Genomic DNA, 13,790 nt, shown 5'->3' on the forward strand with positions numbered 1-13,790 from the left:
CAGCTTTGTGTTAAACCCAAACATTGAAGGTTTATTCAGATTGACAGCTGGAGACGAACAAGGCATTTGGAATTATATTTCCAGTACAGTCATTTTACAATGTCAAATGTACAACATTACAGAGTTCTCAAAATAATGGCCTACCGTAAAATACATGTTGATTTACACACACAACTTACATCAAACTCTGTGTACATTTTGCGCAGCACCAGGCAGGCATTCACTTAAATCATTGGTGAACCAGACAGACTTATGACTGCAGATTTGTCTTAACATTTCATTGTATGTCTTAAAAACGGCACCCCACAAAGTCCACCCTAACATCTTTTTTGGTTTAAACATAATCCCTCATCCCAGGATTTCTGATTACCGGTACTGAACATGTGTGAATCATGTTTTAAGATTTATATTAATTTCTTTTCTCATGGTAGATACACTGAGCACAATGGCTGCATTTTAAATATAATTCAACTAGCTGAGAAAAAGTTAAAAAAAACTCAGGGATTAAGGACTTTGATAAAGACCATTTTACCAACTAAAGTAGTTACAGTTTTTAAAGTTTTTTTTCAGGGGTATGATACAGTAAAATCTTCAGAAACACTGGGAACATATGGCAGCATACAGTGCACAATATACAGACAATATTAAATATAATCATGGAAAAGGTGCTGAAAATGATAGGAATGTCATTGCAACAATAAAAGTCGACACGCTTATCAAAAATATTTGCATTTTCTTCAGTAGGAGTTGAGCTACAGAACAGACATATAAAAATGGATTACAGTTGGTGAAAGTGCTTTACAGTTGTACTCCGGGCAGCTGAACAGCACCGCTCCCATAATGCAGTTCAGAGGGCTGAACGAAAGTCGGACAAGGTTGCAGCTGGAACAGGAAGTGAAGAATATTAGAGGTGAGCTGGGACAGTCTGCAGAGCGTCATCAGTGGTGCGCTGCACTTTCACATTCTGAAAGAGTCATGAGAGAGAAGGACTGAGTTACAATCCTACTTATCACATTTACATATTGATTTGAATTCATTGAATACTCCCTTGACATTCATATAGTAACATGACTGATACAATTAATTCAATGAAGTCAGAATATATACTTTCATCTGGTATTTCTAGAATATATGAATCAAACTTGTGGGTATTGTCACAGAGGGTATGAAATGAATTATTTTGCTATAAGATAATATTTTTTAAATGTAGATTTACATTGCCACAGAACCATCTAAAGTACGCTTGGGAGCAGTGGTGTAGTGCAGGGTATATGCGGGTATACACCTCTTTTTCTGGCGGTTTACAGTATACCCACCCATGAGCCAAACAGCCATTGGAATATATAGGAGTGAATGCGCACGTTCTCCTCGGTAACCCACCCATCTACCCAGAAGTACAACCACTACACCACTGTTTAGGAGGAAATACAGAAGTCAGCATTTCACTGTAGATTACTATTCATACATTACTCACTGCTTTACTGAGACAAATCATTCAATGTCTACTCAAACCCCAACTGACATGTGACATGTAGAGAACTGTGCTGTTAGACACATTATAATCATTATCTGAGAGACAAAATAACCGATCATTAATGTATTCACCAAAAAAAGTAACGAGAGAAAGAATGATTTTTTTTTCCAATGTGGATTTTTATATTTACAATGACCTTCACAAACACAAAAAATCTGAAGAAAAAGTTACACTTGATGAAATGATTTAAGCATGTGTGCTCTCCAGCTACCAGTTAACACTATTAGTGATCATATTATAGCAAACATCTTGATTCAAGTAGTTTGTTGGGCATTGCAGATTAAGCCTTAACATTTAAGCAGTAAACAAGAGTTAATATAAGGATTAAAAATAAATAAATAAAAATATTACTAGAATGAAAATTACATTTTGATTCAATTCATATGCAGAAACATGTATGTTGAGGTTACATGTATTTGTCACTTGCATACATTAAGTATACAAAACAGACTTTACGATAATATAATCGGAGTAACATTCACCCAATGTTCAATTCTACATGGTATTTTTGTCCTTTTCTCTCACTCTCTCTCTCACACACACACACACACACACGCGCACACACGCACACACACTCTTGTAGGCCTATTCTCATTTTCTAGCACACTACCTTAAACTAAACCAAACCTAATTCCAACCAAGTCGCAATCCTCAATCAGCCCTTTGGTCCAGCTCAAATTACCTAAAAAATGTCCTAACTCCAGAAGGTTTCAGTCAAATTGAACAAAAATGAATATAGATGCACAAGTACACACACACACACGCACGTGCACAATGATTTGTCCTGTCTCTGGATTACAGTCATGGAGTCCCTACAAAGATGTGAAATGGAACGAAATGCAGTGGCCCTGAGACTTCAAAGCACTGCAACTAGTCAAAACTGTAGACTGCGCATAAAGTATGGACGTAGTCTCTCAGTATGGTCACCCTTAAGGTTTCTGAGGAGCCACTCAAAGCGGCTGGCTCCGGCCTCTTGGCAGTGACAACACAACTCTACTCTAAAAAAGAGGAGGAGCTGAAGCAGCCCGGTGACGCAGCAGAGCAGACAGCTACCTGTCAGTTAAAGTGGCCACGCCCTCAATTATGCCTAACTTTAAGACGTAATATGAATTAAAAGGGTGAGTTATATAAATATTCACTCCATCTACAGTCATCATGGACGTGAAAAATCTAAATAAGCCATAGAGACCAAAACCATTTTTTGTACCAAGCAGTAAACATGTTTATTTCTGCTCTAAAATTTGGCATTTTAACATTCGGGTCTGCAGAGATTGACTCACTTTTAGAGCCGACCTCAAGTGGTCATGTGGGGAACTGCAGTTTTAGGCACTTCCCTGTTGGCTTCATTTCCTGGCACATTGTGATTGCATGATGTTAATCTAGCGTTAGCCTTTCACTGATTACCAGTTTACCAGTTCAATTGTGAAGCATTCAAAGAGAATGTTAAAATAAGAAACAAAAAAAGTGAATATAACTGTTTAAAAAATAAACTTATTTCCATTGTGTTCTGTGTTGTAATCTACGTGTTTCTATATTTGGTCGTGTTTTCTTACGTTGCTAAATGTTGTCTCTAAGTTGCAGTGTGTTGAGCTCTCGGGGCCGATGTAGGAAAATACTTGCGACATAAAAAAAATAAAAAATCTGCTCCGACCTAAAAGGTAAATGCTGACAGGACAGAGGTAGCAGTGTCAACGGTAAATCACAGCTGTCTTGATTGTGGTCAGAGATCACTGGTGGACGGAGGCTGAACACGGTTTCCTTTGTGTGAAAGATTTACATTCTCTGTGCAATAAGGAGAGAGGGACGGATCAGCACTGAGTGCGAGGACTTAAGTGCTTAAGGAGGAACATACACACTAAATACGATGCAACACAGACCGCGTCTCTCTAGAAATCATAAATGAAAGTCAACACACAGCTTTCACAGTTTAACGATTCTCCCGAATCCAATGGAGTCCCCGGTCCCAGATGAACTGGAGGAAAACGCAGTGAGGTGAATCACCCCTGAAGTGGATTGAAGTTGTCTACGTCGTCTGCTGAGAGACATTTCTGTGTGCAGCCTGGGATACCTACCTCTGGTCTGTCTCTGTGTGTGTTCACAGAGTCCACGCCTAAACAGACCGACTCCACTTTGCATCCTGAGAAAGAGCAATCAAAGCAAAGATTGCGAAGAGTTAGACCAAGTGGAGACGATTTGGCAAACGATTCAGGCAAAATGAAGCTACAAAAAACATTGATGCCTTTTTGGATCAGTTTTGAAGAATAATAACAGTCAATACTATATATAAATATATATATATATATAAATGACAGAACTCACCGTAAGCCACAGGGGTCAACTTCAATACCGTGTGCAAAGGGCACTTAAGATAAGGCAACTCCTCTGTGGAAACAGAGATAGAAAGTGATGTAACATGCTGGAAGTTTCAGGGTCACGGTGTACTGCATCTTTTCTTTAAAGTTTTTTGAATGTCTTTTCCAGAAGTCAATATGTTGGTTACAGCCTTGGCCGGAGGCATTATGTTTACAGGTTGTCTGTACATGTGTACAGTGCGTCTGTCCATCCGTCCCATTCACATAATCGTGATAACTTAGGAATTTCTTCAAATGTGGCGCAAACGTCCACCTGGACTCTTAAATTAACCGATTAAAATTTGGTGGTTAGAGGTCACTGGGACCTCACAAAACACATTTTTGGCCATAACTCCATAATTCATATGCTAGTTACAACAATTTCACACACGTCATATAGAATACAATGATGACGCGATGACATTTTGGACACACATGGGTGTAAACTGACACTAGACTGGTTGACAGAGGCATACAACCGCAAGGCGATAATTCTAGTTTAAAAATGATCCCGACGTACATCATGAATCAGCAAATAATCAGAAAATTACACACATTACAATTTTGTCCACATTGCCGACTGCAAAGTCCTTCATACCTGCAGTCTTGTCCAGGAAATATGCAAGAAGACAACGCATGACGGCCTGGTGACAAACAACCAGAACATTTTCCTGTCTCTCCAACTCCATCATCACTGGCTCCAGCCGCTGCACCAGGTCTTCATAAGACTGACGGAGAATCACAGAACGATCAGAAACACACAGTTTACAGGAAACAAACACATTTATTCACCTCTAAATAATAGATGCGAGGCATTTGGAAGAGTCCCATCCTCACCTCTCCTTTAGGATAGCGGTAGCGGTACTTGTCTTGGTCTCTCAGTGCAAACTCCAGAGGGTAATTCTCTTGAATCTCTTCGTACATCATTTCCTCACACACACCCTTTGAAAAGAGGAGAGTGTGTGTGCTTAGCTTGAGTAAACACATGCTTAAGAAAAAGGCTGTTATTAATTATTTATGTCGATGAATACAGGAATCAACATACAGCATTGATTTCGTTGAGGGACTTCCACTGTTCGTATGGAACTCCCAGGCTCTCCGCTGTCTGGATGGTCCTCTTCATCTGGCTGGTCCACACTTTCAGATCGTTGATGTTCTGGTCCTGGATAAATTTCCTCAGACTTTTGGCATACTAGAATGCAAGAAAACAAAATCCATCCAATAAAAACTCCAAAATGAATTTCTATTCAGAACCATACTGACATATCTTTCAGACCAGAGGTTCTCCATTTTTGTTCGTCTTCATAAACAGACGTTATATAATATGAACGGTTTGTCATGTCCTGCTAGGTACAATGGCCGCTGCAAAGAAGTGCAAAGTTGACAGCGACAACCGGCACATTTTTTTAGAAGCAGTGTTAAGTTGACCGCTTTTTCACTGAAAGCCGAAACAGTTGCGTTCGTATATGCCCAGATACCGTCGCTGTTATGAAAGAGTTTTTAATGTGAAGAGACATTACGGGACAAAGCATAATTCATACCAGTGGTTGTCCTGTAGCTGGCTCCTGGCTATGTCCCTGTTGTCTAATTTGGCAATATAGAATACACTGGACATAGATGTCTCTTGGAATATTTTTCTTACACTTCTATAGTCTTGAAAGTCCATGAAAGTGCAACACAAAAGAAAAGTTTTAGAAAGACATTAGTCATGTATTAAACGCATGTGCAGATTCTTAGAGTTATAGATTTAGTAAGTTGCATCCAGAGGTGGATTCCACCGGCCAGAGGTGTCATGGTGTCCCTGCTACCCGATATCATATGGTTTTTTTGTCAGTCGAACATGCCCATGAACCCTATAACGGCGGTCTCTGAACCAAGGGGATGTCCCTTTCAAACAGCGAATCACACTCTGGGCCCGTCGTCAAAGTGGAAGGACAGGACTCCACCATCACATGCTCGTTGGGTCAAGGATGTAACGGGACACCGAAAACTAGACAAGTTGAGGTATCGTGACTAAAGCTCGAGGGAAAAATACCACAAGGCGTGGCAGTCTCTCCTGGAATATTTTTATCAAACTCTGCTGTGCCAGTCTGACTGAATAAGCCCTCCGTGCCCTTTCCCCCTGTTCCCGTCTCCATTTCCCTTTTATGTCATTTGTTTATTTGTATTTAGTTTACTTTAATTATTATATTTAGTTTACTTTAATTATTATATTTAGTTTATTCATTTTATTTTATTTATTTATAAAAAGATTTTATTATTATTATTTTTTTTTTTAATTTCATTTATTTTATTCATTTTATTTATTTTAGATATATTTATTTATTCATTCTGTTACTACTTTGCATCTGTTTGTATCTCTTTGTCACTGAATATTATTGTAGACATCTTTGCATACTCATGTGTCATGGTCTATCTGTTCAAATAAAAAGTGTTGAAATACAAAATACTATTCATTTGACTATTAGGCTTTTATGAAAAAATGTCACAATTTAAAATGTGACATGGAGAATTATTGTTGTTTTAGACTACATCAAAACTCACACATGACTTTCATACAGACTCAGCACACACAAACACAAACACACACCTCTCTTCCTCTGGGGGATAAACCAGAGTCTCCTCCAATCCGTCCCTTGATGTTGAGGTCGCTCTCCCCGTGGCGACACAGGTAGATGGAGCGCGGCGTGATGTGGATGTTCATCAGGTAGTAGACGATCCGGCTTTGCACGTGGTCAAGGACGCGGTTCACCAGGTAACGACAGCCCACGTCAATAATCTTTATGTAAGACAGATCCCTGCAGCAAGAGAGTCAGTCAACCACCAGCCATCTTGATGAGGTACTGTAATCTAGTCTAAGTCATTGTGTGTTTCCTCACCTGTCCAGAACCTCGTCCAGAGGCTGATAGGAGGACTCGTAACACTTGATCCTCTTCATGAAGTCCTCAATGGCCTCCTCTGTGTTGCAGTGAATGTAGTCTGGACTGCCCAACTTAACTTGCTACAAAAGGTAGAACCGGAGGGAGAGGATGTGAGCAGAGAAGAGAGGAAGTTGTCTACCTGACACTGTTATCAGCCTGTTTCCACTGAGCTTGTTTGTCTACACCAGGGATTCCCAAAGTGTGGTTTGCTTTGTTCTGATTCAGGGATTAATATGATACAATGTTGCAGTTTCCCCTTTGTTCGGTTTGTGTTCACACTGCAACATTTAACAGCGGACTAAATATTGTAAACTAACGCCACGCGCGAGCAAACTGTTCTATCATTGGTCAGATTTTTATGCGGCTGTAAATGGGCTCTGTTGATTTTTATTTTTTTTTTTTATTAAGGGGGGGGGGGGGTGCGCGAACCCGGTCGGGATGTAGAAGGGGGTGCGCGGCCTAAAAAGTTTGGGAACCGCTGGTCTACACCTTAACTCTGAGAAAGCCTTCATATGAACATATTTTAAGGTAAACTGCTCTTGGATTTGAACTTAAATGAAAGTGTGAAAATGCTTTGCAATGTCACGCTATCCTTTGTAGGAAGAGTCATTTTTCTCTCTTTAAAAAAAGAAAATACAGTACATGGTCTGCTTATAGTATTTTCAAATATTTATACTGGATAGAACAAAAAGAGAAAAGGCTTACCACTATATTTTGTGCAATGACATCTTGGTCCTCACACACAGACTCCACAAAAAATACCTGCAGTGGCAAGACAATCGAGTAAACTTAGAGGCCATCAGGTCAAAGTGACGTAAACTAAATGACACCCCGCCTCGGTTAACATACCTTGAACCCATTCTGCTCAGCGAACTTGACAATAGTGCCTCTTCTTTCTCTCGTTGTATTTGTGGCATCAAACACCTGAAAAAGCAGGAAAAACACTTCTTCAGCTGTGATGTGCAGTTTGTTTTGATATTGTGATCATTTTGCCGTGGAGAACTGAGGGACAACATCAAGGACTCACCGCCACCTGTCCTCCTTCGACACTCAGGTACTGCCGGACATCATTGAGTGCTGCCAACGCACACTGACTGTAGAAGGACAGCAGACACAGAGTCATACGGTGCAAAGACTTCAAACGCCTGTGACCCAACTACATCGACTGCTGAATTTTCATTCAGGCAGGCAGACTGTAAACCTGTCAACCTCAAATATCTACCATTAAATGGCGTTTCTTTGGTAGAAATTGATGACGTACAAAACAATAGGAGACATCCTGGAATTAGAAATGGTTTACAGGTCCTAAAACGGCTATGTCATCAAATCAAGGAGAAGCTCTGACAACACACATAGAGGGGGAGCGACTTCATTCATACTCCTCTACATCTTTTCATAGATAATAGTCGTTTGCTGGTTACTCTGAATTAGAGGGAACCAAAAGTTTCCATCCAATTACCTGAAAACCTGCAGACTCGTCATTGCTTTTGGTTGGCCAATCAGTGAAGACTTACCGTCGGATTTTTAACCCTTCTTCATTATCTGGACGGAAGAACTCAAAGGACTTGTAGATCTTCAGACACTCCCTCCGGTACTGGCCAACATTGAACTCTGTTACAGATGAAAATATGATGTCTTTTAAAAAAGATTATAGCTGGTTTCTACTTTAAGGTAATATGTACATATTATGTATTACATATTATGTGTGTGTATGTGTTTAGGGTGTAGCTGGTACCTTTGGTTGGAACACCAATCCAGTTTAAATAGCGAGTGAGCTTCTTTGAAATGTAAGTCTTCCCTCGAGCTGGAAGTCCAACAGTCACAATGAGGGTCGGGCAGTTTGTCATACACACTGTGAGAGAGGGAGGAAGAGAAACACACTTTTAATGGATTTAACTCACTTCTCACACATTTAACTGGCTGAGCATAGCTTGTCGACATTATTCCATTCAACAAGAGTTTAATTAGTCTTGAAGAGTGCTCATAATTACACTATATAGTACTCTCCTGCGACCCATCAGTGGGTCCTGATCCCGTCTTTGGGAATGACTGATCTAAAGCATGAGACAACTGATCAGCATTTTGAAAGTATTCACTATCAGGGCTGGAACATAGCTCTCAAGGAGAGTAAGAAAAGGTGAAGGGATGACACATGCACAAACAGCACCACGCTGCAGACAAAGGTCCGGTTGAAAAGCACGCTGTAGCCTACAGGGCGCTAAAGTTTTGTGAAATGTGGATGCTGTATCTCAGGATGTACACATTAAATATCTTATCTATTTATTGTTTTATTCTTACAAAAATTAAAAAGCTCTTTCTGGGTTTATTTTAAAATTATTAAAGAATGTCACACAGAAGCAATCACAGTCTTTTAGACACATTTTTTCCTCCAAATTTCCTTTGATTGTTAATTTCTTACTTTTAGTTGTTTTGATTACAACTTAAATTTTTAGGGTTGCCCCTCTTAGTTGATTAGTCACCTAAACAGTCTTGGACGGATACGATTTATTTGATCGATTCGTGCTTTTTTCATGCCGATTGATTTAGTTTTAAGAAATGTAAACAAAATATTTAAAGTGGTGCTTTTGTGTGATTCTTTGTGGAGAAACTGAGTTTTACTCGGTTGAGGACAGACATGATAAACTGCTCCTGATGTGTAACGATTGTTTCAAAAGAAACAGCAATGAAGAACGCAGAGCTTGACTCAGCAAAAACCAGCCGCCGTGCAGAGACACGGCTGCTCAGCCTCACATCCACGTCGGTCAACACCCATGATACATGTTGTCTGTGGGGTGATCTTGGGGGTAAATTGATGCAGCGAGCTTGCAATAAGCGTGATTATAATGTCTCCATGCATATTTGAAACCAGACCAGCTGATGCAACACTGCCGAGCAGCACAAAAAGGCAATAATATGCATTACTTTATTTGTGCGCAACGTCTAAAACAACCGCGCGTAAATGTCACAAAACGTAATAACTTTAAATTCAAAGACAGACTTCACTTGAATCAGGAAACATTAATAACATAAAATATGATTTAAAATAGGAATAGCATTAACAGATGCACATTGACTCGCAGTCGCATCCTTTGCGGCTCTGGCCGGCCGGCTGCATCTTACCCCGTCTCTGAGCTATATGCCCGTTCTTGCACGGCATCCAGATCTTCTTGAGCGGGTTCTGGGTGAGCTCCCGCGGAGACGTGTCTAACAAGAACTCTTCGTTGTCTAACATCCTGGATGTTGTATCGCTGATGTTACCCTGCGTATGTGAAACTGAGGCGGTGGGCTCTAGCCCTGGCAGTCTGATTCATCTGACTGCGGGGGGGGGGGGGGGGGTTGTCTATTAGCAGAGGAACAGCAGAGCCGAAACAGCAGATGCTCATTACCATAACGACTGGAGACTGAGCGCAACACAGAGCAAGGGAGCAAAACAAAGCCGGGTACAGGATGTGACTTTGCTTAAACAGCATTTCAGTGGTGTTATTTTAACCTCAACTAACTGCCTCAATTGCACTAATATGCAGTGATATTTTAAGAAGATAGTAATAACGTATTTACTCAAAAGATAAATAGATATATAATGTTTGACAAATTATTCCTAACTTAAGTTACTATACTTTTCAGAGCTAGAAATATAATGGAAATTCGACCACTACAATGCTCAATTCACAAATAAAGGTTATTTAATTCGTCAATCATGTCAATCAAACAAATGCACTCTCGTTAATTGAGAAATACATTGTCGGGGCATTGATTTTTTTATCTTTATTTACTGACATTTCTGTGGGGTAAATGCAACAAACACAAATCCTTGAATTATTTTCATATATTTCCAGACCATAAGAAAACATCCCAACAGCTCACACTCATTTCTAAGAAAACCTTTTCAAAGAAATCACCGTAAAGACGGTAACAAGTGAGCAAGAGAAGCGGAAAAGAGCAGCTGATAGAAAAACAAAGCCTTCAGATGCGCACATGCTGCACACATGGGCAGTGAATGCAGCTGAGAAATGAACCAATCAGAGAAGACATGAGAGGTCCAGCAGCCAATAGGGAAGGCGGGTCGGGGATGGGGGAGGCGTGCTGACTGCTTGGAGTTGGGAGCTCACATAAACACCATCACGAAAACTGTCGTGGCCACAAGAATTACACGCGGCCAGGTCACGAGGCCCACAAATCACCAAGGATTTTAAATCGGCTGATGTTAGCTTGTTCTTCTTCATCTCCTCATTTATTTTGATCTATTATGGAATTCAAAACATTTTCAATTTAGGGCTGCAGCTAACAAGTCCTTTCAATTAATCTGCTTTTTATTTTCCTGATTATACTGTATTTTAAGAAAAATAAAAAAACGTTTTCGTTTATACAGTATCATTGGGCTTCTTTATTTGAGTATTTACAACCGACTCCTGTACATATGTAGAATGTGTACCACCAAACATGCAAAAGGCATGTACATTGAGCACATCATTGTGGAATTGGTTATTGGAAATGTTCCATCGTGTGATGATGTGTGTGTCATTTGAACACAATGTCCCATTTTTAGAAGACATATTATTGTTTTGAATTTTTATGTTTTATTGTTTCATTTTTGGAATCAGTTGAGTTTTACCTTTTGTGTGTCTGTTGACTTTGTTTTCGTAGAATTCTGAGAACATAAGGTTCGTTTTTAGAAAATGTCTGTGAACAAATGAGAACAACTTGAATACAGTAGGTCGTTCTTAGCCCAATGTAATGTCGCAGTTGTAACACCAGGTGGCGATGTGCACTTACTTTTAAAGCTAGTAGTTTGGACTGCAGCAAAGAAAATGAAATGAATGAACATCTAGTCGAGAGAAAGATGGATCTTATTAACTCAGCATCTACTGTGACAGTCAACACATCCAGAGGTCAGAGAGCACCGCCGTCAGGGAAAGTCAGCATGTCAGCAGGACTACTCCCATCAACAAGACACACACACACACACACACACACACACACACACACACACACACACACACACACACACACACACACACACACACACACACACACACACACACACACACACACACACACACACACACACACACACGAAATGTAACAACTCACTGCTGCATAACACAGATCTTTTATAACCGATGCAGAGTTAAACTTCCTTTTGCATGAAGTGTTTACACTATCTTATCTAAAAGATGCATTGCTGTTTCCTTTAGTTTATTTTATGTTGTGTTTGCTGAATAGAAAACATAATGTTGAGTCGATGATCTAACAGCGATGAGTCTAAAGCACATCCAGTTTGGTTTTAAAAGATCAGGACTGTTTTTATTCAGGCCAACATTACACCAACATATGATTGATCTTTGAGTAAAGATGGAGTTACCCTTCACTTCACTCTTGGGAAGACTGTCTTCAAGCTTTTGTAACCTGACTGCAGTGACTTTCCAGATACTGACGTTTGGCAATGAGGCCGGGCTGATAGCATTTTACCTCACCCTAAAGGTGAGTTCAGTGCTCTGTGCAGACAAGTCAACGTCCTCGACACCAAAAACATTCATGTCGGACCTAGTTTGGTTTTGGCAACAGTTTGGGGCAGAAATCACTTCCTTTTTCGGATGACAGTGCCACTGTACACAAAAAAGACAGCACACTATTGCCTAAAATATCATTAAATACTGTACCATTTTTATGTCCCATAAACTAGAACTAAGGGCTGTAGCACTAACCACGAACAACAAACTGAGTAAAAGTATGTGGACAGGGGCGTTGACACTGACATCCTAAAAAAAGAATGTTTTGCTCAATCAACAGTCCAGAACACAAAGATGTTAATTTTTACACTTTTATCACTCAAAAAACAGCCATACTGGAGAAGCTGCATACAGAGAATCTTTAGCATTTTTGCTTTAACGGTTTCTTGATTATTAAATATGTTCATATATATATATTCATATGATATATTAATTCTGTGTTGATCAACTATGAATCCAGAATCGGTCTATAGATCCCTTTTGTGCTGCTTGCGACAGAGGATGACAAAAGAGGCGGTTTCATATGAGCCTGAACAAGCAATATCAATTTCTCAACTGTGCAGAAATGTTGCTACTTTTGCATGCATAAACACACACAAATAACACAAACAACCCAGCACTTAAAAGCTCCCAGATGCGAAACATCAGCAAGATCAGTGCACTGAGCAGGGATACAATGACTGCATAGGCATTACACACACGTAGGCTACAGCAGCTCTGCCTGAAGCCTATAATGAGATTCTGAGCGAGCGGGTGAACTTTCCCCCAGATAGAGAGCAGAGACAGGGAGGGAGGGAGGGAGGGAGGTAGGTGCAGTGAGCCAGCCACCAATGCCATGAACAAGGATGAGAGGAAGTGATGTTTTTGTGATTATTCAGAGAAGGGATCTGGCGAAAATAAAGACAGAGAAAATAAGGATTACTGGGTATAATAAAGAGGATAACAATGGAGGGTGGGAGAAGGTAGATTTACTGCAGCTGGCAGCATCTGAGGAATCATGTGTGGTGCACAGCCATGGAGAAGTGCACATAGGGATATTATTGGTGTTGGGTCTGCTGCACCCACTGAGGCATATTTCTCTCCGTCTGCAGTGATAAACACATAAGGGCTCAGTGGGTACAAGAGACAAAGCTAACTCAATGCTTCCACAGACTCATGACATGATATTTGCATCACTGTTAACTGCAGGGGCAGCTTAATATGCACTATACAATATATACTGAGTAGACAAAGTAGCCATCTGTATTTGTTCCTAAAATAACAACTAGATAAACATCCACAAATACACGCGCACACCAGCATGTTTTTCTTGTTTTTCTGCTTAGCCCCACCTTGGAATGCAGACAACTCACCAACACAGCCTGCAGATCTGTTCATCCCTCACACATCTGCCACAACATTTAAAACCGCTGTGAACATATTCGCACAAGGGACAGCGATGAATCCGTCCCTCGAGAAACAAAGTCAATCCGAG

At 40.2% G+C, this 13,790-nt stretch overlaps 1 protein-coding gene across 4 annotated transcripts; it reads right to left on the reverse strand.

Moving 5' to 3' along the window:
• Positions 1 to 5: 5 nt before the first annotated feature.
• Positions 6 to 10,063, reverse strand: pfkfb4b (6-phosphofructo-2-kinase/fructose-2,6-biphosphatase 4b). 4 transcript variants are annotated; one of them, XR_013771866.1, is made up of 15 exons: positions 9,927 to 10,063; positions 8,542 to 8,658; positions 8,321 to 8,417; positions 7,834 to 7,900; positions 7,656 to 7,730; positions 7,512 to 7,568; positions 6,765 to 6,886; positions 6,476 to 6,683; positions 4,931 to 5,077; positions 4,723 to 4,827; positions 4,484 to 4,613; positions 3,854 to 3,916; positions 3,607 to 3,671; positions 1,317 to 3,316; positions 6 to 964 (listed from the first exon to the last, which is right to left on the reverse strand). XR_013771866.1 is itself a non-coding variant. In XM_079265552.1 (14 exons), the coding sequence occupies exons 1-14, from the start codon at positions 10,036 to 10,038 to the stop codon at positions 905 to 907; spliced, it is 1,425 nt and encodes a 474-aa protein (XP_079121678.1). In that variant the 5' UTR covers positions 10,039 to 10,063; the 3' UTR covers positions 9 to 904. The 4 variants fall into 4 exon arrangements, 1 of the variants encoding a protein (XP_079121678.1); XR_013771867.1 differs by having other exon boundaries at positions 1,317 to 3,506; XR_013771868.1 differs by having other exon boundaries at positions 1,317 to 3,671.
• Between the last annotated feature and the right edge of the window lie 3,727 nt (positions 10,064 to 13,790).

The sequence above is a fragment of the Melanostigma gelatinosum genome (genome assembly GCF_949748355.1).
Source record: "Melanostigma gelatinosum genome assembly, chromosome: 3".
In the NCBI taxonomy this organism is placed as follows: domain Eukaryota; kingdom Metazoa; phylum Chordata; class Actinopteri; order Perciformes; family Zoarcidae; genus Melanostigma; species Melanostigma gelatinosum.